Genomic DNA, 26307 nt, shown 5'->3' on the forward strand with positions numbered 1-26307 from the left:
TTTTCTTGTTCATAAAATAGGCTAATTTTTTTTTCTTTTTTAAATGCAATATGTCTCTCTTTCAAGATAGCAAATTCTCCCTTCCTCAGAGTCAGACTTACTTTGTTTGGCTCCATATCCTCTATAATTTCTACCTGTCTCTCACTCTAAAACAGAAGGGTACATAGGACCATCAGTTGAAATGCCCTCAATCTCTTTATGTACTTTCCTTCCCTCCCCACACCAGATGTTCAAGGTGCTAGCTATTTGCATCTGCAAGTTTTAAAGCCTGTGAAATAGAAACATATTCAGAGAGAGAACAAAAGTTTCCTCAAAGGTGTCAAAATGGCAACCACAGATATGGCGCCTCTCAAGTCAAGTGAAATCTGCTCATAGTATTTGATAGACATCGTCACTGCATCCCTTCCTGAAGAGCTATGCACTGAATATATTTGACATTTCTTCATTTTCACCTTTTCCAACAGTTTATTCTTTAGGCGTTATTCTCTTGAGAGTCATTATTACCTATTTTTTAAAAATCCACTTTCCAGCAGAATGTCTCATTTCAGCACTATTCTCTATTACCAAATTGAGTGCTATAAACTTCCCCCCTCAGGATGTGGTGCTCTGATATAAAAATGAAGCTTCTAGTTGTGACATGCTGACACAGGGTAGATTCAACTTTTGAAGTTTCTAATTTGCTCGGCAGCAAAAAATGTCTCAATCACATGAAGATGATATATGAATGGAACTGGCTGGTACTTCCTATAAGTCTAGAAATTTCAAAGGACTCAGAGTTTCTTAATCCTCAGACCTGAAGCACCCTGAATTATGTCTTCAGTGCTTTTTCTTATCAAAATGCCTTTGGAAACATGTATTGGCTTAATAGTATTTCTGTAACATGGTTTCATTTGCCAAATTAAGATTTCGAAGGAAACTAATTAAATTATAAACACTTTTCTTTAGGTAGGAGATATATGGTAAGAGATGATTTTGTTTGACCTATTGGCTGAAAGAGTATGGGAAGCAAATAAGAAGGGAAGAATATTTATCTTTATAGAGATAGAAAACAGTATTATTATATTATTTTAATAAATAAATAAGGAGCAGAATCTGGGCCGGATTGTCTACTAGTTATGCCTGCAGGTGCTTGAGGTCTTGATTCAAATTCTGACTTTTCCACTTATTAGGTATGTGACCTTGGGCAGCCTATTAAAATTCTCCAGGACTCAAAAGCAATAAGAGATAATTACAGTAGGTACTTTAGCCTCAAGGGGTTGTGGTAAAGACTGAATGAGACCCTACACATGAGCATATAATACCAAATATCAGTATAGATGGTAACTGCTATGTACTTCAACAGATAACAGATGTCTTAAAATCAGTGGATACAGAAAGAGACCATAAAAGATGATTCATTATCTTGTTATTCAGTCCATCTCTTTGTGACCCCTTGGACTGCAGCACGCCAGGCTTCCCTGTCCTTCATTGTCTTCCAGAGTCTGGTCAAACTCAGGTCCATTAAATTGGTGATGCCATCCAATCATCTCATCATCTGTCATCCCCTTCTCCTCCTGCCTTCAATCTTTCCTAGTATCAGGGTCTTTTCCAATGATTCATTATATTAGACTATTAAAGAATATTTATGAGTATTTCCCTTGTAGCTCAGTCGATAAAGAATTTGCCTGCAATAGAGGAGACCAGGGTTCGATTCCTGAGTTGGGAAGATCCCCTGGAGAAGGAAATAGAAACCCACTCCAGTATTCTTCCCTGGAGAATCCCATGGACAGAGGAGCCTGGCAGGCTACAGTCCATGAGGTCACAAGAGTCGGACATAACTTAGTGACTAAACCGGCACCACCACCGCCAAAGTATATAGTAGAGATGTCATAGGCAAAGGAGGTTGTACGGGAGTGGGAAAAGATCATTTAAAAAAAAAAGAAAACAAATGTGGGGGAAGATTTCTGGTTTCCAGTCCAGCTTGTAAGGAGCTTGGAAAGCATTGGTTTCATCTTCCCAACAACCAAAAATCAAAAACTCTTCTTAGATCCTTCAAGAAGAGAGATCACAGGGGAAACTGCTTCCCCCAAATTGATGGGCATATATAGAGAGTAAAACTTAGCAAAGCAAAAACCTGGAAAAAGGAACTATGACTGCAGTCAGCATTTGGCTTTCTAGGTGGCTCAATGCAGGAGACGTGGGTTCAGTCTCTGGGTGTGGAAGATACTCTGGAGAATGAAACGGCAGCCCACTCCAGTATTCCCTGGGAAATCCCATGGACAGAAGAGTCTGGCGGGCTACAGTCCATGGGGTCACAAAAGAGCCAGTCAGACATGACTGAGCGACTAAACAACAGCCCTGCTAGGCAAGGACAAGGTAACTTGTAATTAACAAACTGCTGGAGGCTCAGTGCGGAAAAACTTGAGGGATATGAAATCCAAGGAACCAGTCTTGTTTGGGGAAGAACATAGGAAGCCCTGAAAACCAAATTAAAAGGTAGTGAAGAGCCTCTGATTTGGTGTCATCATTTAGGAATATTAACCCTAGATCCATGTGAAGAGTGGCCTGGTTTAGGAGAATACTTACACAGAGATGAGTTGGCTGGACATGTGCAATAGCCCGGGAATTACTAAGATGGCGGAGGTGGAGATGCAATGAAAGAAAAGCATATGAGTTGAGAATGAAGAGGTAACAGATTGAAATTCAGAGAGAATTAGTTAATAATGTTAATAATGCTAATAGTGTTAATAATGATAATTTTAATAACAGAAATAGTAAGACCAGGATTAGGAAATTCTTTCCTAAAGGAAGGTAAGTATGAGTTTGAATATGAAGTTGCAGATACTGGCAAGTAAAAATATGGGTTGAGGATGTAGAAATAAGGGCTACATACATGGGGGAATGAGCAAATTTTGAGTGCTGAGAGAATAAAAATTTAAGCAAAATGTGTAGGAAAAGATATAAAAAGGTAAAAGTCAGAATATTGGTTGAGATACACAAATAGGTCCTAAAAGGAGAAAGAAAAAGCATAAAATATAAATATAACACGAGTGGGAAAAATCACATACACTATACTGAAAACACAGATGAATACTTTAAGAAGGTGTGGATTGATCATGAGTGCGTGCTAAGTCACTTCAGTTGTGTCCACCTCTTTGCAACCCCATGGACTGCAGCCCACCAGGCTCTTCTGTCCATGAGATTCTCCAAGGAAGAAGACTGGAGGGGGTGGCCATGCCCTTCTCCAGGGGATCTTCCTGACCTGGAGATCAAACCCACGTCTTTTGAGTCTCCTGCATTGGCAGGTGGGTTCTTTCCCACTAGTGCCATCTGGGAAGAACAAGTGGATTGATCAGTAGTGTCAAATGCAGCATTAGAAGAATCATTGTAATTATGAAATTAATGAAGTCCTCAAAGACAGCTAGAATACATGCTTCATGAGGGTCAGGAATGTATTTGATGAATAATTATCTCTACAGTTTCAGATCAGTGACCGAGAGTCAATGACCAATAATTATACAATGAAGAAATATATGTATATATTTTGGTTGCACAATGGTACATGTGGACTCTTAGTTACCCAACCAGGGATCGAACATGCACCCCCTGCATTGGAAGGGCAGAGTCTTAAATACTGGACAACTAGGGAAGTAGGTTCCAAGAAAAAATATTTTTGGGGGGACTATAGAAGACAGATTGCAGGAAACCAAAGATGATGTGTGTATTGAAGCAGAGGAAACAAACAATGTGTTGCTGTTCAGTTTCTCAGTTGTGTCCGACTCTTTGTGACCCCATGACTGCAGCACGCCAGGCTTCCCTGTCCTTCACCATCTCCCCGAGCTTGCTCAAACTCATATCCAATTAGTCGGTGATGCCATCTTGTCCTCTGTTGTCCCCTTCTCCTTCTTTCTATCTTGTCCAGCATCAGAGTCTTTTCCAATGAGTCCCCTCTTCTCATCAAGTGGCCAAAGTATTGGAGTTTCAATGTCAGCATCAGTCCTTCCAATGAATATTCAGTGTTGATTTCTTCTAGGATTGACTGGTTTGATCTACTTGCAGGCCAAGGGACTCTCAAGAGTCTTGTCCAACACCACAGTTCAAAAGCATCAATTCTTCCCAGCTCAGCCTTCATGGTCCAACTATTATATCCATACATGTTCCACAATGTGTGGGAAACGTTAATTTGAGGTAAAAAATAACTAAAAACAATAATACTTAGATGAGAAACAAAGTTAAGATTTTGTAGTTAGGTAATTCATTGTTTTTTAATGTAAGAAAGAATTGTGATGCCTAAAGGCAAAAAGTGGTGATAAAGAGGCAATTTAAGGACACACACAAAATGAACTAAATACAAAGAGGCAAGGTTCTGAAGAGACAGAAAGGGATAAGTTGAATGGTTCATTATTTCACTGAGAACTAAAGTCATAAGTAAATAAACATTTAGTAAATTCCTTTTAGAGAAACTCTTGATTCGTGGATACTTGGAAAATGATAAATAACCTGAAAGATTTTCAGAATATTTATTCAGGCTTTAATCTTGCCCTACAGGATTCTAAAAGCACCGCTTCCTTCACATGCCTTTCACTTTACACTACCTCTCACAGATGATACCACTTGGCATTTCAAAAAGAGAAAGCATATCTTTGAGTCCTACTTGAAACATTTATTAAGTATCCTTCGAAGTATTTTAAGTGAACACAGACAAAACAAAGAAAAGAAAAACAGAAATAAAGATTTTGTTTCTCCTGGGAGGCAGAAAAATGTGATATAAATTGGGTGGGGGTATTGATTCAAATGATACACGTGAATGATTGGAAGGGGTTCAAGTTTGATACCAGCATTACTTTTTGCCAACAAAATATAAATCACCGTGGGATCATGAGACTTTTTGAAGAAACACAGAGGAACTGTAGATGATCTGGGCTTGTTTCTGCTATCTAAACATCACCAAGTTTACCTTCTGTCTTAGAGTAAAACAAGGAGAACAGAAACAACCCTGGCCTAACCACTCACATCATGAAGGAAACTGTCCTTGTTTTCTCACTTCATGAAGGTAAGTCATAAAGAGAAGTGCCTTTTTCTAATTCTGCTTAACAAACAAATGAAGGCTGTCATCCATTGCCTTTTTGCAATGAGAAAATGAAATCTGCAGGATATATCCTGAGATTTATCAGCCAAAACAGCCTCTCTTCCCCGCCTCCCTTCGCATAGTTATATATTTGGAATGGAATATTTGTAACTCTAAGTAACTGGAGAAAAAGAGAAAGTAGAAATGATACTGAACTGTGATAAGAAAATGGCAACTAGAGTGAACAGGAAATATAGAAATAAAACACTTGTTTGTTTTGAGCTCCTTGACATGGATAAAAATGCCATCTCCCAACATTTTTGTGTTTTAGAAGAGAAACTACTAAGTATTCTCATATGACCATCACATTTTACATTTGTAAGCTTTGAGAATGTCATGTTAAGCTGAAGAGATTGAGGGTTACACATGCAGGCTTTTGCTTTAGAGAGATATGAGTTTCAGTGCTGGATTCAACAAGTGTCTTCTGTGTGGCTGGAGGCAAGTTATTTATTCTCTCTGTGCATCCATTTCCTCTGCTATAAAAGCCTCAGGTATTATGAGGATTAGAAAAGAAAGTCAGGGACCTGCTGATTGGCATTCAGTGACCATCAGTTACACAGTCACAATTTTTGATAACCAGGCTTGTTCTATTTTTACATATAAGTAAGTAAGTATTAGTTGCTCAGTCGTGCCCAACCCTTTGCAACCCCGTGGATTCCAGCCCACCAGGCTCCTCTGTCCATGAGATTTTCCAGGCAAGGATACTGGAGTGGGTTGCTATTTGCTTCTTCAGGGGATCTTCCCAACCCAGGGGTCAAACCCAGGTCTCCTGTACTGCAGGCAGATTCTTTACCGACTGAGTTACAAGGGAAGCCCTTAGTGATACACAACAATTTTCAAGTTTTAGTAGTAAAAATAAATAAATGACAACAATAGGAAACTCATCTGTACTATACATAACCTCTCTCCATCTGTACATATACTCTATATATATGTAGATCATTTAGTACTCTATCATTCTAAAGTACTTACTTACTGAATTAATACATTATTTATTAAATATCAGAGCCAAATTACATTTATGAGATGATATTAAAGGTTACCAAAAGGTATAAGAAAATCAGAAAAATGTTATGCTATTTAATATGACTCATTTTATCCTAATAGTCTATATCATTATTCTTGATAAAATCTCCTTATACCTGATGCTATTTGTTTGATGGCATCATAGAAGAGAAGTAAAGGGGGCAGAAGGAGGTACAAACAGGAGAAAATGAGAAAAAATACCAACACACAACCTGTCATCATACAGATGTTATCATACAGTAATAACTATTGTCTAATTGGTATTTTCCAAATCTGTACTTTCATAATATCAATAAAATATCACCTTTGAACTTTAACTACATATTAGAAAAAGAAAAATATATAAAAGACAAAGAAAATATGAAAATAAAGGAAGACTGATTCTTCTCTTTGAAAATTATGGAACGAGGAGCCACAATAGTTGGGCAATAATTCAGAAAGCAGTATTTTTAGACATAGAAATTGCTGATACCATAAGAAAACTGTATGCTAAGGTTTAAGTATTAGGATGTAATATACACAATACAATATTATAAAGATAACATATCAGATAAGATTATAATCTCCCCACTTTACTTTTTACATGTTCTTTTTTTTTTTCAAAGTACCTTTTGCATAAAGCAAAGTTGTGCTGTGCTATACTTAGTCACTCAGCTGCGCCCGACTCTCTGCGATCTCATGGACTGTAGCCTGCAGTTTCCTCTGTCCCTGGGATTCTCCAGCCAAGAAAACTGGAGTGGTTTGCCATGCCCTCCTCCAGGGGATCTTCCCAAAACAGGGATCGAACCCAGGCCCCCCACATTGCAGGTGGAGTCTTTACTGTCTGAGCCACCAGGGTTAAGGAGGTCATTTTTGCATTTTCTAGTGGCAAGTACGTGAATTCAAAAACAAGAGGCTGCCCATCTTCAAAGAGATGGATATTTTTCAGTATTTCTTTAGTTAATTCAAGTGTTTTTTTTTTTTTTCTTTTCACTTGAGAGACAAGAAAGCCTTCTTTATGTGTCCAGGGTAATATAGAACAGAATATTGAACAGAAACAGTGAATCCCATATGTAGGTTTAGAATTTTTAGCAACACATTTTAAAAAGTAAAAGGAAATAGGTTAATCTTTAGTAATACAACTTATTTAACTGAATGTTCCCAAATGCTATCATTGCAACATATAATCGATAAATTCTTAATGAGATTTTCCTAAATTCTATTTTCTTTTGTATGACATGTTTGAAACAGTGTGTATTTAACATTTGGACCAGCCACATTTCAAGGGTTCAATAGCTCCATGTGGCTAGTGGCTACCACACTGGACAGTGTAGGCTGTAAAAGAAAGCCTTTTAGTCAGAGAGTTCAATGTTCCAATCCCCCTGCCCATTTACCCTTGTGACTTAGTCAAGTTTTTTCAACCTTTTAAAGAATTAAGTATCTTCTACATCTCACTGTATTAAAAGGATGAAATGAGATAACAGAGGCAATTCTCTTACTGTTTCTGATCCTCAGGAAACATTTAACAGATGTTAGTTTTCTTCCTCTAAATCCCTCTGAAATTTATCCTTATTTTGTTTGTGAAAAAAACTCCTTTTGTTTGGGTTTTTGTGAATGGATAAGAACAACTATTCAACATCCATTCACAAGACTTTATGGAAACAGTAATGCAGGCAGACTCATTCTAGTGGCTACAGACAAAAATGTCTTTAACTTATAGTATGTCCCCACCCTTGTAACACTATGCGACTCCCCACTGGCTCCTGGGTGATATTTTGTTGAAGGCTCCACTTTTCTTTTCTTTTTCCTAGCAGTTAACTTCCGACACACCATACAAGCTTTTAACTTAAAATGCTTGATATTTATTTTTTTGTTCTCCTCTGCTACAATGTCAGCCACATGACAGCTGAGATCCTTTCTTGACATATTCTACATATATTCCAAATAACTAGAACAGCAGCTAACAAAAAAATTTAAAAAATAGGGGAGCTCAACAATATGCTGAATGAATAATTGAAAAAAATTTTTTTTTCACCTTGTCAATGTATGATGGCTCAGATGGTAAAGAATCTGCCCGCAGTGTGGGAGACCTGGGATCAATCCCTCAGTCAGGAAGATTCTCTGGAGAAGGGCATGGCAACCCACTCCAGCATTCTTGCCTGGAGAATTCCATGGACAGAGGAGCCTGGCGTGCTATGGTCCATGAGGTCACAAAACGTCGAACATGACTGAGTGACTAACACACGTACACAATGTATATAATTTTATTTATCTGTCACACACGTGTAGAAACTCTTCCATCTAGTCACATGCATTTCTCTTAAGATTTTTTGATGTGGACCATTTTTAAAGTCTTTATTGAATTTGTGACTATACTGCTTCTGTTTTATGTTTAGTTTTTTTTGACCCCAAGGCATGTGGGATCCTAGCTCCCTAACCAGGGATCAAACCTGCACCCCCTGCATGGGAAGGCAAAGCCCTAACCACTGGACCACTGGAGAAGTCCCTGATTACATGTGTTTTTAAAGTAGTGGCTGAAGAATTATACAAATTACGGATGTTTTCCTTTAACACTCTTCTCAGACTTTAATGTGATGATGATGATGATAAAGAATAGTACTAGTAGAAGTATGTTAGTAATTCACTCCCCTTGGAGTATCCCCCCAAATTCCCATAACACATAATGTTATGTATTATGTAATAATATCATTTAATAATACATAATACAAAAATTATGCATTATTATGTATAAAAATACATAAATTCCAGTGTATTGTTTAAGGAGCAGCTAAAATATGTACATATTTAAAAATCACATACCCTTGGAGCAGAAACTGGCAACCCACTCCAGTATTGCTGCCTGGAGAATTTCATGAACAGAGGAGCCTGGTGGGTTACAGTCCACTGGGTCACAAAGAGTCGAATATGACTGAGTGACTCACACACACACCTTTGTTCTACAGCATTTTCTCTACCCTTGAGTAGCATGTGTCTTTATGAGAAATATGCAGGCTTGACTTATGATACACTTTCATATTTAAGGAGAAAAAGATGTGTGTATGAGTGAGCCCATTTTACTGAAATGACTGATATTTTTGAAACATAATGTGTCATGTGTCTTTAAGCAGCCAACACTCTTATTTAATCTATTTTTTTTTTCTTTATTTCTCTGTGGGGTGAAGGGCACAGTGCAACCTTCCCAGGTGAATCCCAGTTCTTCCCTCTGATTCCTCCTTAGAGAGGCTTCAGGAACGCTTCAGTGATTTTCTAGAGGTTGAACTGCAGTCTCAATAAAACAAAACACAGAGCTAAATTAAGCTAAATGATAACAATACATTCAGAGAAGGAACCTCATTTTTAATCTTACAAAAGATTGTGTGAAGATTCACTGCTAAGTAAAGTGACTAGAATTTTAATGGTTGAAATGAGCATGTGTTGGTACAGGTACAGGTGAATTCCACAAGCGTCGCCATTGGCTTAGTCCCAGTATACAGACTAATGACTTATACCATTTGTCAGGGTATTTTGAATTCCTTCCTTTTATTTTTTTAAGCAACATGTGATAGTATTACCTCACATTAAGAAATATACTGTACAGAAAGATATAAAAATAATCATGCATTCACTCTGAACCCTTCTCAGGGCCTTTCAAATGAATATGTGTCTAGTTTTGTATGGCCACTGTAGGCCATCTCATTTCTGTTGTGTTAATCTATGGCATTATTGTGAAGGCCCTTCTTCATGCTTTTCATGTTTTGTCTAAGAAGTCCTCAGCAAGCTCTAGGTTCTTAAATCTCTGATACATGTTGAGTTACTTTTTGTATTTAACTATGTGCAGTTTAGGTTGTGTTTTTTTTTTTGGCCTAAGGATATTCACTTGTTCTGGCATCATTTGAATAGTTGAAAAGACTATCTTGCATCTACTGAACTGAAGTTAGTAAAAAAAAAATCTGTTGGGCATATTAATTTTTGGTCTGTTACTGAGTTCTTTATGTTATCCTACTGATCTGTGTATTTATACCTCTGCTAATACCACATTATCCTGAATACTGTAGCTATTATTAAATCTTAAAGTTGGATAAAGTAAAAAAAAATCATATACCTTGAGTATCATTTGAAAATCTAATGAAGAGATTATTTCAACTACTGCATTCATGTCTTCATTTCTACCTTGTGTATAATTCCTTTGGTGCTTTCTGAATATCAAATTCTTATTTCATGCTAGATATCATATTGCCAGGGTTTTTTCACTTCAGTTACATTCATATTTTGTGGGAAATGTTTTTTAAACATCTTTGAGAAATTTCAAACATATACTGAAGTATTAAAAAATAGCATAATGAAATCCCATCTATGCAAAATCCAACTTCAACAGTTTCAACCCATGGTCAGTCTCATTTCTTCTAAATTAACACTCACATCCTTGCTACCACTAGACTACTTGAAAGTAACCCTGAATATCAAATTACATGTTTACACGCTAAATATAGGTCAGTATATATTTCTACCATATTAGGACTATCATATTTCATAACTATATCACACAAAGATGAGTTACACTTCATTATAATCAAATATTTAGACAGTAGGAAACATATTTTAAATTTATGTTAATATGGATATAAGTATATTCATTGGAGCATAAGTATATATATGTATACATATATGTATAAATGGGAGTATCTACATTCCCAGCTTTTTCAGGAAATGATTATACTCCATTATAAATGGAGGAGGAGAACTGCTGTCTGCTTTCAAATCAAACTCGTATGCATCTGACTGGCAGCTTTCATTGTAAGCACAGGACAAGTTGGGTGAGATGCAACTCTTAAGGCCCAGTAGTAAACAAACATCTTTCTAAAGAACAACAAGAACATATGACAAATGTCTACTACACTGTTATCTCCTTCCTCCAGGGTAATTGTTCTCTTTTTACGTCCTTATCTTTCATGACATTCATTGTCTTTAAATGCTTGGTGAGGCTTGGCTATATATTTCAACTTTTGAATGAAGGCCTGTATTACTTAGTATATAGATATCAGGAAAGAATATTCACTGCTGTTAGCCAGAACTGTTTACCCCACAGAGCTGTCCTCTGATTGGAAGAATAAAGAGCAGGTGCTGGACGGGTGGGCTGGGCACAAAATGCACAGACCTCCCTAAGATGGGACAGTGTTTCTCAACCTGGGATACACATTAGACTCAGGAGAGTTCTTAAAAATCTTGCTGTCCAGGTCACAACACTGACTGATTTTGTCAGAATCTTTGTGGGTGGATCCAGGTATTAACATTTTGTTTAAACTCTCCAGGTGATTCTAATATTTAACCAAGTTTGAGAACCATCATCCTTGGTTGTGAGGTGAAGGGTTGGCAGACAGGCAGATTGCCTATTCAATTTTCTTTTATTCCTAGACAGAGTTATCTTTCTTTGTTTCCCCCTGAAAACCTAGGGTATGGATCCTGTATAATCCCCAATATAATTCTGCTTCTTTTTCAGGATGTAATTAAATCATGATAATCATTTTGCAGGCAGATGTCTGGCTTTCCTTAGATGACATTTCACTCATTTTATTCTGTGAGAAAAAGCTACTCTTGTGAGCAGTTGTGTTTGGAAACCATGGTCCTGGGAAGGAAATACAAAAGATGATGCCAAGTTCCAATTCAACCAGGTGCTCTGCACTCTGTTTCTCAGGGACTTTGAAGAATTCTTCACAACCTTTCTTGGTATTTGTATTAGTCAGCTCAGGCTGTGATAACAAATACCACAGACTGTGTGTTTCAACCACAGAAAGTTATCTCCTCACTGTTCTAGAGTCTCAAAGTCCAAAATCTAGGTGCTGGCAGGGTTGATTTCTCCTGAAGCCTCTCTCCTTGGCCTGAAGATAGCCATCCCCACTGCGAATTCTCACAGGAGGGTAGGTGCCTCCTGGTGTGTCTTCCTCTTCTTATAAGGACATAAGTTCTTTGCATGCTGCTGCTGCTGCTGCTAAGTCACTTCAGTCATGTCCAACTCTGTGCGACCCCATAGATGACAGCCCACCAGGCTCCCCTATCCCTGGGATTCTCCAGGCAAGAACACTGGAGTGGGTTGCCATTTCCTTCTCCAATGCATGAAAGTGAAAAGTGAAAGTGAAGTCACTTAGTCGTGTCCGACTCTTCGGGAACCCCATGGACTGCACCTACCAGGCTCCTGCATCCATGGGATTTTCCAGGCAAGAGTACTGGAGTGGGGTGCCATTGCCTGCTCTGGTTCTTTGGGTGAAGGTCCCCCAATTCATGACATCACTTAACCTTACGACCTCTTGAAAGGCCTTGTCTCCAATGCAGTCACATTGGGAGTTAAGGCTTCGACATCTGAATTTTGAGGTGGGGGTGGGGGGGACACCATTCTGTCCAGGACAATACTTTTGACTTTAATCTGAAAATATCTGTGTAGTTTCCTTGGGAAGATCTACAGGGAACCATGGTCTCCTGGGCTGAGATTTCTGCTGTTTTCACTTCACTCATTCTGATCCCATTTGCTTTTTTATTCCCTTCTGGAATACCTCAAACATTTCTGGTCGAAAGATGGGAATTTTCTAAAATGTGTGAAAAGTACAGTTATTATCTCTTTCTGCATGTGTGTGTAGGTGTGCATGAGTGTGTGTAGATAAGATCAAAGTGAGTGGTCTGACGAACATGTGAGCGAGGGCTGGCTTTTGTATATAACACACCATTTCCTTGACTGAGCCTCAACCCTCCCTGCTCCATCAGAGACCACGGTGAGATGGTGACATAACTCATAAGAAAGAAAAGGTTACATGGCCCCGAATAAGGACATTAAGAAGTTTCAGGCAGAGCTGTACCTAAGGATAAAGCAAGACAGTGAAGGAAACAGCTTGGATGAAGCTCCAGACTCCAGGGGTTCTGTTCTGACATGGGTGCTCAGTACACAGACTCAGAGAAGACCTTCAGCTCCTCTTGTTCTTCATCTCTGACGCAGGAATAATAATAGTATCTGTTCTGTCTGTCCAACAGGAACTACAGCGATCACCATCAAGCCTGCAGGGCTCTGTCAACTAAGTACCAAGTAAGTTCTGTTTGTTGAACACTTAAAAGCTTTAAACTACTAATGTTCACATCAGAGTGTTAGTATCATTAAGATTGCTTACAGATTTACTTTTTGACCTTGGGCTGTGAGTAGAGAATTGCACAACAGTAAGCATGTGGGTCATATAAGGAAATATACTCCATTTCAGTTACCTTCCAAACATTCACTTAATTCAGTTTCCAACACATCATGTGTGGTATTAGAAGGCACTCAGGAAAACTACCCTGCAGTCTTTAATCCAAAAAATTTGTAATAAATACAGATGAACAAAGATCTAGGTCACGTGAGGCCTACATAAATACTCATTAAGGTCTATTCAATTATAAATTCTGGAAAGAATATAAAAATAGCAGAAGATGTGACTTTGGTATACCCTATCAGAGTTTATGGTCTAATTGTAGAGAGAGTAATTTATTATAACATTAAAAAGAAAAGAAAGTTATGAGGGAAGGGAAAAAAGAGATAGCAGCCTTCTGCATTTTGCCTCTGTTAATTTATGTCATGCAAATGTCATTCTTGCCATTAAAACTCATATATACTCAGTCCAAACACTATTCATGTGTAGACTGGAAAGTGGATTAATGCTTGCAGTTTCTTTCTACAACTTTGGTGATGGCTCCAAAAAGACTCATAATAGGTCTGTGATGGACATTGAGAATGCCCTCCTTATGTATCTAATTCTTCATCTTGGTAACAACAAGTGAAAAGATCCATAAACGCAGCTTAATTAACAGCAAGCTTGTGATGCTTAGAAACAGACTGTGGGTTCTTTGAGTCTGTTGGCCTTCTCATAAAGAATTTTGTTTTTCCCAGAGGGTCAACATTAATTAATGTCCTTACAATCTATTTAGCAGCCCATTGTCTCAATGATGCCTAAACAAGTTGAGTGAGCTGCAGTGGTGTAGCCTGGTGATATAATCAGGCCGCTTTGAAAAGAGCACTCAGTAAAAATAAACTGTCTCGCACAGTGATTACCAGGGAGGATAATAAACTGTTCTGTCCACATGATTACTTTTCCTTATCTGTGAACAACATGACTTGTATACCATACTGCATAAAGAACCAGATGGAAGACTTTTCATGTGGTCTTTAATGAACTCACACTAGCTATAAAAGTTAAAAAAAAAAAAGAAAATAACATAACCATTAATATTCTTTAAATGTTACATAAAAAAGGATCAATAGATCACTTGTGTTTGTCTTTTGGGACAATGCATGGAAGCTTTCCCATGTCTATCGATTATACTTCTTTTTCTCTAAACTATTATATTGTATTATATTTCCTGAAGGAAATCAGTCCTCTATATTCATTGGAAGGACTTATGCTGAAACTGAAACTCCAATACTTTAGCCACCAGATGCAAAGAACTGATTCATTGGAAAAGACCCTGATGCTGGGAAAGATTGAAGGAAGGAGGAAAAGAGGACAACAGAGGATGAGGTGGTTGGATGGCATCACCAGCTTGATGGACATGAATTTGAGCAAGCTCTGGGAGTCAGTGATGGACAGGGAAGCCTGGCATGCTGCAGTCCATGGGGCTGCAAAGAGTCGGACACAACTGAGCAACTGAATTGAACTGATTATATTATATTGTATTATATATTACTATATTATATGTTAACTATTATATTTCTTCTTGTTGTTTAGTTGCTAAGTGGTGTTTGACTCATTTGCAATCCCATGGATGGTAGCCCACCAGGCTCTTCTGTTTGTGGGATTTCCCAGGCAAGAATACTGGACTGCGTGGCTATTTCCTACTCCAAGGGATCTTCCCAATCCAGGGATCAAACCTCATTTCCTGCACTGGCAGATGGGTTCTTTATTACTCAGCCACCAGGGTAGCCCATTATACTTTTTCATGTTCCCTAAACTGAGCCTACAATAATTTGTCCCACTAGTAATATTATACAAGCAGACATGCTCGGTAGTTTTCAAATGCTGTCTTAAGATGAGGAAAGACTGCTACAGATGTTATCTAAAGAACTCCTGGGCATTAGTTACCTAAATGTTACTCTCTGGATCTTGTGTGAAGTCTCTCAGTCGTGTCTGACTCTTTGCGACCCGATGAACTGTAGCCTACCAGGATCCTCCATCCATGGGATTTTCTAGGCAAGAGTACTGGAGTGGGTTGCCATTTCCTTCTCCAGGGGATCTTCCCAACCCAGGGATCAAACCCAGGTCTCCCACATTGTAAGCAGACGCTTTACCGTCTGAGCCACCAGAGGAGTTCCTCTAGATCTTAGTAGCAAATAAATATCGGTTTATTTCTCATAATTTCTCAAGGAAGAGAAACTAATATTTATCCTCAGAGACTATCAGAAAAGGTTAAAAGAAAAAAGTTCCATCTAAATGCATATTGACTCTTGTGATATTTATTATACTGAAAATGTTAGGAAATAAGGGATCAAGACCATCCCCATGGAAAAGAAATGCAAAAAGGCAAAATGGTTGTCTGAGGAGGCCTTACAAATAGCTGTGACAAGAAGAGAAGTGAAAAGCAAAAGAGAAAAGGAAAGATATTCCCATTTGAATGCAGAGTTCCAAAGAATAGCCAGGAGAGACAAGAAAGCCTTCCTCAGCAATCAATGCAAAGAAATAGAGGAAAACAACAGAATGGGAAAGACTAGAGATCTCTTCACGAACATTAGAGATACCAAGGGAACATTTCAGGCACAGATGGATTCGATAAAGGACAGAAATGGTATGGACCTAACAGAAGCAGAAGATATTAAGAAGAGGTGGCAAGAATACACAGAAGAACTGTACAAAAAAGACCTTCATGACCCCGATAATCACAATGGTGTGATCACTCACCTAGAGCCAGACATCCTGGAATGTGGAGTCAAGTGGGCCTTAGAAAGCATCACTACGAACAAAGCTAGTGGATATGATGGAATTCCAGTTGAGCTATTTCAAATCCTGAAAGATGACGCTGTGAAAGTCCTGCACTCAATATGCCAGCAAATTTGGAAAACTCAGCAGTGGCCACAGGACTGGAAAAGGTCAGTTTTCACTCCAATCCCTAAGAAAGGCAATCCCAAAGAATGCTCAAACTACCTCACAATTGCACTCATCTCACACGCTAGTAAAGTAATGCTCAAAATTCTCCAAGCCAGGCTTCAGCAATACATGAACTGAGAACTTCCAGATGTTCAAGCTGGATTTAGAAAAGGCAGAGGAACCAGAGATCAAGTTGCCAATATCTGCTGGGTCAAGAGTTCCAGAAAAACATCTATTTCTGCTTTATTGACTACACCAAAGCCTTCAACTGTGTGGTTCACAATAAACAGTGGAAATTCTGAAGGAGATGGGAATACCAGACCACCTGACCTGCCTCTTGAGAAACCTGTATGCAGGTCAGGAAGCAACAGTTAGAACTGGACATGGAACAACAGACTGGTTCCAAATAGGAAAAGGAGTACATCAAGGCTGTATATTGTCACCCTGCTTATTTAACTTATATGCAGAGTACATCATGAGAAACGCTGGGCTGTAAGAAGCACAAGCTGGAATCAAGATTGCCGGGAGAAATATCAATAACCTCAGATATGCAGATGACACCACCCTTATGGCAGAAAGTGAAGAGGAACTGAAAAGCCTCTTGATGAAAGTGAAAGAGGAGAGTGAAAAAGTTGGCTTAAAGCTCAACATTCAGAAAACTAAGATCATGGCATCTGGTTCCACCACTTCATGGGAAATAGATGGGGAGACAGTGGAAACAGTGTCAGACTTTATTTTTGGGGGCTCCAAAATCACTGCAGATGGTGATTGCAGTCATGAAATTAAAAGATGCTTACTCCTTGGAAGGAAAGTGATGACCAACCTAGCTAGCATATTAAAAAGCAGAGACATTACTTTGCCAACAAAGGTCCATCTGGTCAAGGCTACGGTCTTTCCAGTGGTCATGTATAGATGTGAGAGTTGGACTGTGAAGAAAGCTGAGCGGTGAAAAATTGCTGCTTTTGAACTGTGGTGTTGGAGAAGACTCTTGAGAGTCCCTTGGACTTCAAGGAGATCCAACCAGTCCATCCTGAAGGAGATCAGTTCTGGGTGTTCATTGGAAGGACTGATGCTGAAGCTGAAACTTCAATACTTTGGCCACCTGATGTGAAGAGTTGACTCACTGGAAAAGACCCTGATGCTGGGAGGGATTGAGGGCAGGAGGAGAAGGGGACGACAGAGGATGAGATGGCTGGATGGCATCACCGACTCTATGGGCATGAGTTTGAGTAAACTCCAGGAGTTTGTGATGGACAGGGAGACCTGGCATGCTGCGATTCATGGGATCGCAAAGAGTCGGACACGACTGAACGACTAAACTGAACTGAAGAATTTATCATTAGATAATTTTATAAATCATGAGATATACACAAGTAGAATACTATGATATAATTCCAATTATGTTACTAAATGTACTGCATAAGATAAACTTGCTCACACTATGTTTTTTTTTTAATTACTGAATCAAGTAGAAACTTAATTGGTCAATGTGTACATTAAGAAAGAATGGCAGGATACACATATATGAAGCTTAAAAGTAGTTATACTACTCTACTGGAATGACTAGAGCTTTCTTTTTTCTGCTTATTTAAAATGTTTTAGAAAAAATGTATTTTCAGTAATGTAAAATTCAAGAAAAGAATTCTTGAAGAAAAAAATAAATATTAAGGGTGAAATGCAATAGCTCAGATTTTTTAACGGAGTAAAACTTAAAAATATTCACCACATTTTCCACAAACACATAATTGTGTTGCTATCATGTATGCTAGCGTTTCTTTTGAGGTGTCATTCATGGTTTCAATTATTCTTTTTGTTTTTGGATTTATTCTTCCTCTCCTCTACTCCAACCCTATCACCCATCTACATAATTCATGTTAGTAAATGAATGTATATCCTTTCTCATCCTCTTTTCCATGTTCACATTGTTATTCTATAAATGTTTACATTTGGAGTTAAATGTATGCACAGAAAAGAGGGGGTCAGTCATTGTTTTAGAAATATTAGATCACATCATATAATCATTTTGCATGTTATCTCACTCCTTTAAGAATATCTTTTGGAAATCCTTACAAGTCAACTGTATGGCACTACACTCTTTTTAGCGGCTGCATGATATCGTGCTCTGTGGATTGAATCAACTACCTTGGCTATTCCTTTAGATTCTTGACAAGGGGCAATTTTGGTCCCTTGGTGGTAGTTGTCAATTTCTAAAGATATTTTGAGCTTTCAACACTGGAGAGAGGAGTGATGCTGGTATTAGCTGGGTAGAGGCCAGGGATACTGCCAAACATCACAGAGTGTACAGGGAAGCTTCACAGCAATTAATTAGATTACCAAAACACCCACTGGGCATACCCTGACCTCAGGGTGTTTGCCACTGGCTGTTCCTCAGGCTAGAACACCCTCTCCTTAGGTCCCTACCTGTATCACTCTCTCACTTCTGTTAAGTCATTTTTCAAATGGCATTTTCTCAATGCAGCCTATTTTGACCAGCTTATTTAAATTACAACCCTCCCCCAATCCATCCTCTAGCCTTCAGGAACATACTTCTTCTATTCTTTCTTCCTCTAACTGACCATATAACTTTTTTACTTATATGTTTATTGATTACTGTTTCCCCCTTCTAGAATGCAAACTCCACTGTGGTGATGATTTTTGTCTGTTTCATCCACTTAATGTTTCCCAGGTCCTAGAATGCTGCTTGGCATTTAATAAATGGATAAATAAATGAACAAGTGAATGATTAAATGATGCATACTCATGTTGAAAGTGAAAGTCACTCAGTTGTATTTGACTCTTTGTGATCCCATGGATTGTAGCCCGCCAGGCTCCTCAATCCATGGACTTCTCCAGGCAAGAATACTGGAGTGGGTAGCCATCCCATTCTCCAGAGGATCTTCCCGACCCAGGGATGGAACTCTGGTCTCTTGCATTGCATGCAGATTTTTTACCATCTGAGCCACCAGGGAAGCCCCATGTTTATGTTACTTCTCATTTTTTCAACCTCAAACAATGTTGAAGTAAATATCCTTATATACATATGCTTACATAATGGTCTTTATATTTCTATATGGACAGAATGCTTCCCAAAATGGAAAATTTCCCACAACCATGAATGAGTGTCTTTCCCCTCTTTCCCCAATTCCATCACTCAGTCATCTGTGAGTGGCTTCTGAAAATCCCTTCCCACCTTATTAATTTGTATTTTTCTGATGAGTTGCAAACTTGAGCATCATTTAATATATTTGTTGATTATTTGAATTTGTTCATCTGTGAATTGGTTATGCAAATCTTCCCTGGTTGGTAAAACTACCATTTCTAATAAGTCTATAAGAGTTACCTACCTATGTACTTGCAATATGAAAAGAAAAGAATTTTCAAATCTATTATATGCCTGTTGATTTTGTTTATGAAATTTTTAGACCATAGTTATAATTTTATATCTTTAAATACATGTGGTTTATTTATTTATTGTAGCTTTTGGAAGGTAGATACTTCTTTAAATTGCACATAGCTTACCCTGTTTTCTTGCAAGAATTTTATTATTTTAATTTGTTGTATTTATATTATTAATCCATTTAGAATATGTGGTTGTATATGAAATATTTAGAAGAAAAACTAGAATTTCATTTCATTTCCTTCCAGGTAAATAACTAGCAATGCCAGCATCACACTAAACAATACATCTTTTTCCCAGTGAATTAACCTTTGTTACATACTAAACTCTTCTAATTATTTACCCAAGTGCCTTAATTCTCTATCCTGTTCCATTAACCTATCACCTGGTATATACTAATCTCATCTGTTTTTCAAGGAAATAAAAACTTGATGAAAGGCAGAGGAAATACAATTTGACAGGTCAAAAGGAATAGAAATATTCAACGTGAAGCTGAATTAGGAAACAGCTTTAAACAAAAATGCACATCCAAGCTGTAATTGAAATCATGATATTTTCAATCTGTCTGGAATATATAAATAATAAAAATACTGTTTTCATTTATTGGACATAAAATGGCTAAGCCAATCTTGAATACCTTTTCTATGAAAAATTATTTTAATTCCATGTAATCTTGTTCTTTTTCATTGAGCCTATGCTTCAATTATTTTGGGGAATGTTGTATTAATTAGAGTTCTCCAGAGAAACATAGCCAATAGGATATGTATAAACATAGCAAGGCATTTATTAAAGGAACTGGCTCATGTAATTATGGAGGCTGGCAAGCCCCATATTTGCAGAAAGAAAGCCAAGAGGGCAGTGAAAGTCCAAAGGCAGTCTGTTGGTGAGTTATCTCTTGCTCAGAGAGGCTGGGCTTTTTTGTTCTATTCATGAGTTCAACTGATTGGGTGAGGCCCACCCACTGTATGGCGTGTAACCTGCTCCAGTTTCACCAATTTAAATGTTAACCTCATCCCAAAACACCCTCCAAGATGATACATAAAATTAATCATCACAATTTTTAAGATGATTTTTTTTACCTCAAAGGAAAGCTAGATTTTAACCCTAAGAATAATTTTGTCCCTAAGAAAATTTATCACTGAAAAAGGTTATTTTTAATTCCTAAGAAAGTTTGACTCCTAAGAAAAGTGTTAAGCGTCAGGCAAAATTTCAGGTTGAAAGCAAATGAGAATACACGTTTACTTCTTCTCTGACTCTGTTACTTGTAAACCATTTCAGATCACTTTACTCTCAAGCCACCGGCAGGAAGCAAAACTTGTTCAGGGTTTACTGATGCTCATTCCTTCTATCATCGCTTACCTTTTAAATCGCTACCTCTGTACTTCAGAGGGTCTGGAATGAAACTGATGGCCAGCTGGCTATCACTGTGGTAGCATGCCAACTGTATTCTTTTGTCTACTGTATGCGTTAATCTGAACATCCCCTACTTGTCCCTGCCCCAATTAAGAAATTTTAAGGTCATCTTTGTTGTTGTTATTTAGTTGCTAACTTGTGTCTGACTCTTTTTGCAGCCCCCCAGGCTCCACTCTCCATGGGATTTCCTAGGCAAGAATACTGGAGTGGGTTGTCATTTCCTTCTCCAGGGGATCTTTAAAACCCAGGGATTGAACCCACATCTTCAGCATTGGCAGGTGGATTCTTTACCATTGAGTCACCAGAGAAACCCTGGGCCTTTGGGGTACCATAAATAAAATCTGAGTTTCTTAAAATATGAGTCAGGGACTTCTTTGTTGTAGCAATATCAGTTTTAGGTCTGTTAAGTAATTCAGGGAATAACCAGAGGGAACTAACTCTCTTTTCATAAAGGACACTGAGTTCTATCTCCACAAAGACACAAGGAAGGCACTCTGACGTTCACTCAAATAGTTAAAGCAGATTACCAGCCAGTGAACTCTTTGGCCTGGCTATGTCTCCTAGATTTACCTGGTGTGTGATCAGGGTCTGGACTCAATGCTTCTGTAGGAATTTCGCTGCCAATGACCCAATCCAAGTCATCTTGAGAATCTTGAGTAAGATGGCAAGCTGCGGTCCAGTTTCCTGAAGCTGTTTCAAAATTGCAGCTCCCTGCTGTGCCTGTATACTGGCCTAAGGAAACAAAAACAACAATGGAGTGTTCTGGAAATGTATGTCACACTTGATATTACACTACATTTGTGATGCTTTGAAATTATTAGTTGCATATTATATTATTTAAAAATTTAAAGAACCATGGCATTTGTATTCATTGGAAATATCAGTTGTACACTGAAGCTTTTTTTATCACAGAATCTAGAAGTGCTTGAATACTGTCATTTAGCCATTAAGGATTTACATGGATTGACTAGTAACATTTAGATGAGAGATAAAACTGTATCTATACATGAAGAATGTATATAACATTATGACAATACAGATAATTCAGGTCAAATAAATCAATATTTCCAGTTGTCTGGATGATTAATGCAGTCCCTCTGTCCACTGTAGTGCTTGAGCAGCATGGACCATTAGAGAGGAAAAGTCAATAATTAAATAAAAGTTGCCTTTGGGAGAAGTAGTAAACAGGATGCAAACCCTCTCTGCTACCATACCCATCACCCACATAAACATTTCAGAGCCAGTCACTAAATAATAAAAGAAGTTCTCTTCTAAAAGTGTTGATTGGTAACTCATTAAAAAATTAAGTTGTTCACAATGAGAAAAATTACTAGATAATAACTGATTGTCTACTAGTTAGTCATCTATGAAAAGTGCCATCATAACACCCTGATATCTGCTTTCATTTTTCTTTAATTTTCTTTTTGCATAGCAGTTATTATTTTTGAGCATTCACTGTAAAACTGTGTTACAGAGACAGAATGAATTATTGGATGGTTTAATCAGTATGAATCAACTGAGATTGTCATTGACTGTTTTTTTCTTTTTTGAAAGACAAAATTTGTATTATTTTAACAGTTCTTCTCCAGATGATTTCTCACTCTGAACTTTTTCTTAACATAAAACTATTATGAGCATGTATAGACACATTGTCACAGGAAAACTTGCTGTTAAAGTGGATGCCAAACATTAGGTATTCAAAGCTTTACTATTTTTATAGAAAACTTTCTGGATCTCAGAGTATTTTCATAAAATATCAGCCTTTTACTTCTCAGGCATGATTGCATCTTATTTCTATAAACTAGAATCATTTTTAATTGTGTACATTTTTTTCATTCATTCTCCATGACTTATGATCCATTGGTTTTTACATATTTATTTATGGGCACTGTATATCCTTTTTATGTTTACATGCCAGTATTATTTGATATAGATAGGTCTATACCATACTTAGCGCAATATGGATAAAAGTGAGGAATTTGTTTCTCCAAGTGTTTAGCTAACCAACTGCAAACATCCAGAATCTTCCAAGGTTACAGAAAAGACAGCCATTGTGTGTTTATTAGAATGAAGTCACATACAGGTTCTACTGTATTTCTGTAACAATAATTATTCTACATCCTTTTTTTATTCTCTGTGATCACCTTTGCCCTAATTCTTCTACTCTATTTAATATTAAACTTTATATTTGATTCTTAAGATATCTACATGATCAGGATTCATTTTGTTACACTTCAGCCTCTCTAACTTAAATTATGTCACTTTTACTTTTCCCTTTTCTAGGGCTAATCTTGCTAATCAACTGTTTATCAAGCACTGCTATTAGCATTCCAAGGCTTCATTTATTTCAAAGTCATACAAAGTTTCCACATCTTTCAAACACACATTCGTTACTAATTCCTTTCTCACCTTACAGAGGTAGCTAGGGTGCCCCTCATGTTAAATAAAAAAAAAAATCACATAAATGTTAAAAGTCTCACTCTGTATACCTTCATTCATTATTTCCCATGGCTTTCACACTTTTGTGCAAATGATCTACAAATCCACAGAATGAAATGCAGGTGTTTTTCTACAAATGTTTGTTGAATATTCTGCTTGGAATATGTGATTGTCATCTAAAAGCCAACAATCCTAAAATGAACTCATCATTGATCCCTCCAAATGGGTTCTACTCTGAAACTAATTTATATCATAGCATGAATCTTCTCTTTCTAAAGATTCAAAATTTGAAGTTATCTTTTGATTTTGCACTCTTATTTACATATCTAATCTACCAACATCTGTATATTCTCCCTTCGAGAACTTGTTTAATTCACTCCTTTTTGCAGCTCCACAGTCGCTGTTCTAGTTCCATTGGTTCAAGCTGCCAAGTTAAGAAGCCTCTTTCTTTACTGTAACCTTCATTTTATCAACCTCATAAACTCAAAATCCATCAATCATCTTTAAGACTTCTCTTCTGTTATTTCCCTTGCTCAAAATAGTCAGGTGTTCACATTATTTGAAAATGCCCTCAAGACTTCTAGTCCTGAGTACAATAACCTTTCTGTTGATGCAAGTTTTTTAAGGCTGAAATTTGTCTTGTCTTCAAACTGTCTCTACAAAATTTTTCAGTAAATTATTTCTTGAATAAAATTGACATTTTTTCAACTTTTATATTAAACTACTCTCTTATTTTTGCATAGTCTCTCCAGCAATTGGATGCTACGTGTCAGTCCTTCCTTTTCTCTCTTCTTCAGGACATAACTGCGGTTTTATTGAGTGAAGAACTGAAGTTTTATGAAGAGTGTCTGAAGAGTCAAAAGTGTCTGAAGAGTCACACAGCTGCTCCCATCGCTCCAGAGTTGGCTCACAGTTTATCTAAGCGATCGTGATGTAATGTTCAAACTTCCCTTGTCTTCACTGGTTTAAGACAGTCCTGGGATACATTTCTGACAATGAGACTTACTAGGAAAAAGACACCTAGGAAAATGTTTCTTTATTCTTAAAAATAAACCAAAAGGAAGAAAATCTATCTGTCCTTTCTAGGATATCATTGCAAAGATGCGTAAGAGGAGCTGACTTTATAAGACCGTCCATTATCTGAAGAAGGCAGAACTTAAAGAATTACGGAGGGCATATAGTTCTATACTTTTGATGACAAAAGTTACTAAATTAACCAACTCTAAATTGCTTTTGGACTTCTTGCCATTTAAGAAAATACACTTTCCTTATTGTCTGTATCAGAGATGCATTCAGTTTCAAGTACTGAAAACCCAAATAATAGCGTAAATAGACAAGAATTCATTTATCTCAATTAGCAACAGGCCAGGAAGGTGTCAGTATAAGGTTGGCATCCTGCTGTTGTTCAGTCACTAAGTCAAGTCTGACTCTTTGTGACCCCACGAACAGCAGCATACTAGGCTCTCCTGTCCTTCACTTATCTCTCAATGTTTGCTTAAACTCAAGTCCATTGAATCAGTGATGCTACGTAACCATCTTATCCTCTGCTGCCCCCTTATCCTTTTGCCTTCAATCTTTCCCAGGAGTCAGCTCTTTGCATCAGGTGGCCAATGTATTGGAGCACTACGGTGGTAGTTCCAGTGTGCAGAGTGAAGCACACATTTTCCAGCCTTCCTTACTGTCATCTTGTCATCCTCATGCTCATTCATGGTTGCAAGATGATGCTGTACTTCCCAGAGCCACAAATATTCACGGCATTGAAAGGAATGGGAAGAGGAAAGAAGAGAAAAGCTTTTTGCCCATTCTGTTGCTTTTTCTTTTTGAAAGTGACACTTTCCCACAGTTCCCATGTATATCTCAGGGGCCTCTAGTGGCTACAAAGAATATGGAGAGGATAGCATCTGGCTGGTTATAATGCTGTCCCAAGTAAAACTGGAATTCTGTTTTTTAACAAAAATATGGATAGGCAAGTAGCAGGGATTGCTCTACAGTCTAAACCTGTCAAGGTTCAAATTTCTCTACAAGTGTATTAATTTACCTTCTCTGCTCCATTCCATCTACCAAATAATACTTTTCCTTGAAAGTCCAACCTAGGTCCTATCTTTCCCTTTCCAGATCATGTCAGTTCTCGAGGTGTGTGTGTGTGTGTATGTGTGTGTGTGTGTGTTTTACTACAGTAATTATAGTTGTTACTATTTATTTAGCAACTTATTACTTATTGATTTTGCATTGTCACCCTAATTGTTGTTTACCACCACAGCCTGGTGTGTTACAGTCCATGGGGTTGCAGAGTCGAACACAGCTTAGTGACTGAACAATGACAACCACTGAATTACTATAAACATTTCCATGTGATCAGGTATTATTATTAACTGCATTACGTAAGCCATAATGATTCCACACTAATTATTGAATGATAGATGATATGAACAATTTGTAATATTTCTTGATGATTAATACATATCAATATTTTTGAAATGGTTACGGCTTTAGAAAAAATAATTTCCAAATTGTGAACTTTATCATGGTTCCTTGAAGGGATTCAAAGCATTACTAACACTCTTAAACAACTGGCATTTTTCCATTGGTACAATATTCAGCCATATGGTTGTATGGTCAGTACAAACATTAATCAACTCACTTATATTAAAGAGATGGCTCCATCATTAATTATTTTTAATTCTCACATCCACATAGCCACCTTATTTTGCAACACCATAATATATAACATGGGCTTCCCTGGTGGTTCACTCGCTAAAGAGTCTGAATGCAAGGCGGGAGAACCAGGTTCTATCCCTGGATCGGGAAGATCCCCTGAAGAAGGGCATGGCAACTCACTCAAGTATTCTTGCCTG

The 26307-nt window shown here is 37.6% G+C and overlaps 1 protein-coding gene across 1 annotated transcript in view; it reads right to left on the reverse strand.

Annotated features, from left to right (window-relative positions):
* The window catches only part of MALRD1 (MAM and LDL receptor class A domain containing 1), a 512454-nt gene that overhangs the window by 148041 nt on the left and 338106 nt on the right, over positions 1-26307 (reverse strand). Inside the window, exon 31 of the mRNA XM_043480161.1 lies at positions 21584-21745. Within this exon, the coding sequence (XP_043336096.1) occupies positions 21584-21745 (162 nt within the window). The remainder of the gene's footprint in view (positions 1-21583; positions 21746-26307) is intronic.

This window comes from Cervus canadensis, chromosome 10 (assembly GCF_019320065.1).
Source record: "Cervus canadensis isolate Bull #8, Minnesota chromosome 10, ASM1932006v1, whole genome shotgun sequence".
Classification (NCBI taxonomy): Eukaryota; Metazoa; Chordata; class Mammalia; order Artiodactyla; family Cervidae; genus Cervus; species Cervus canadensis.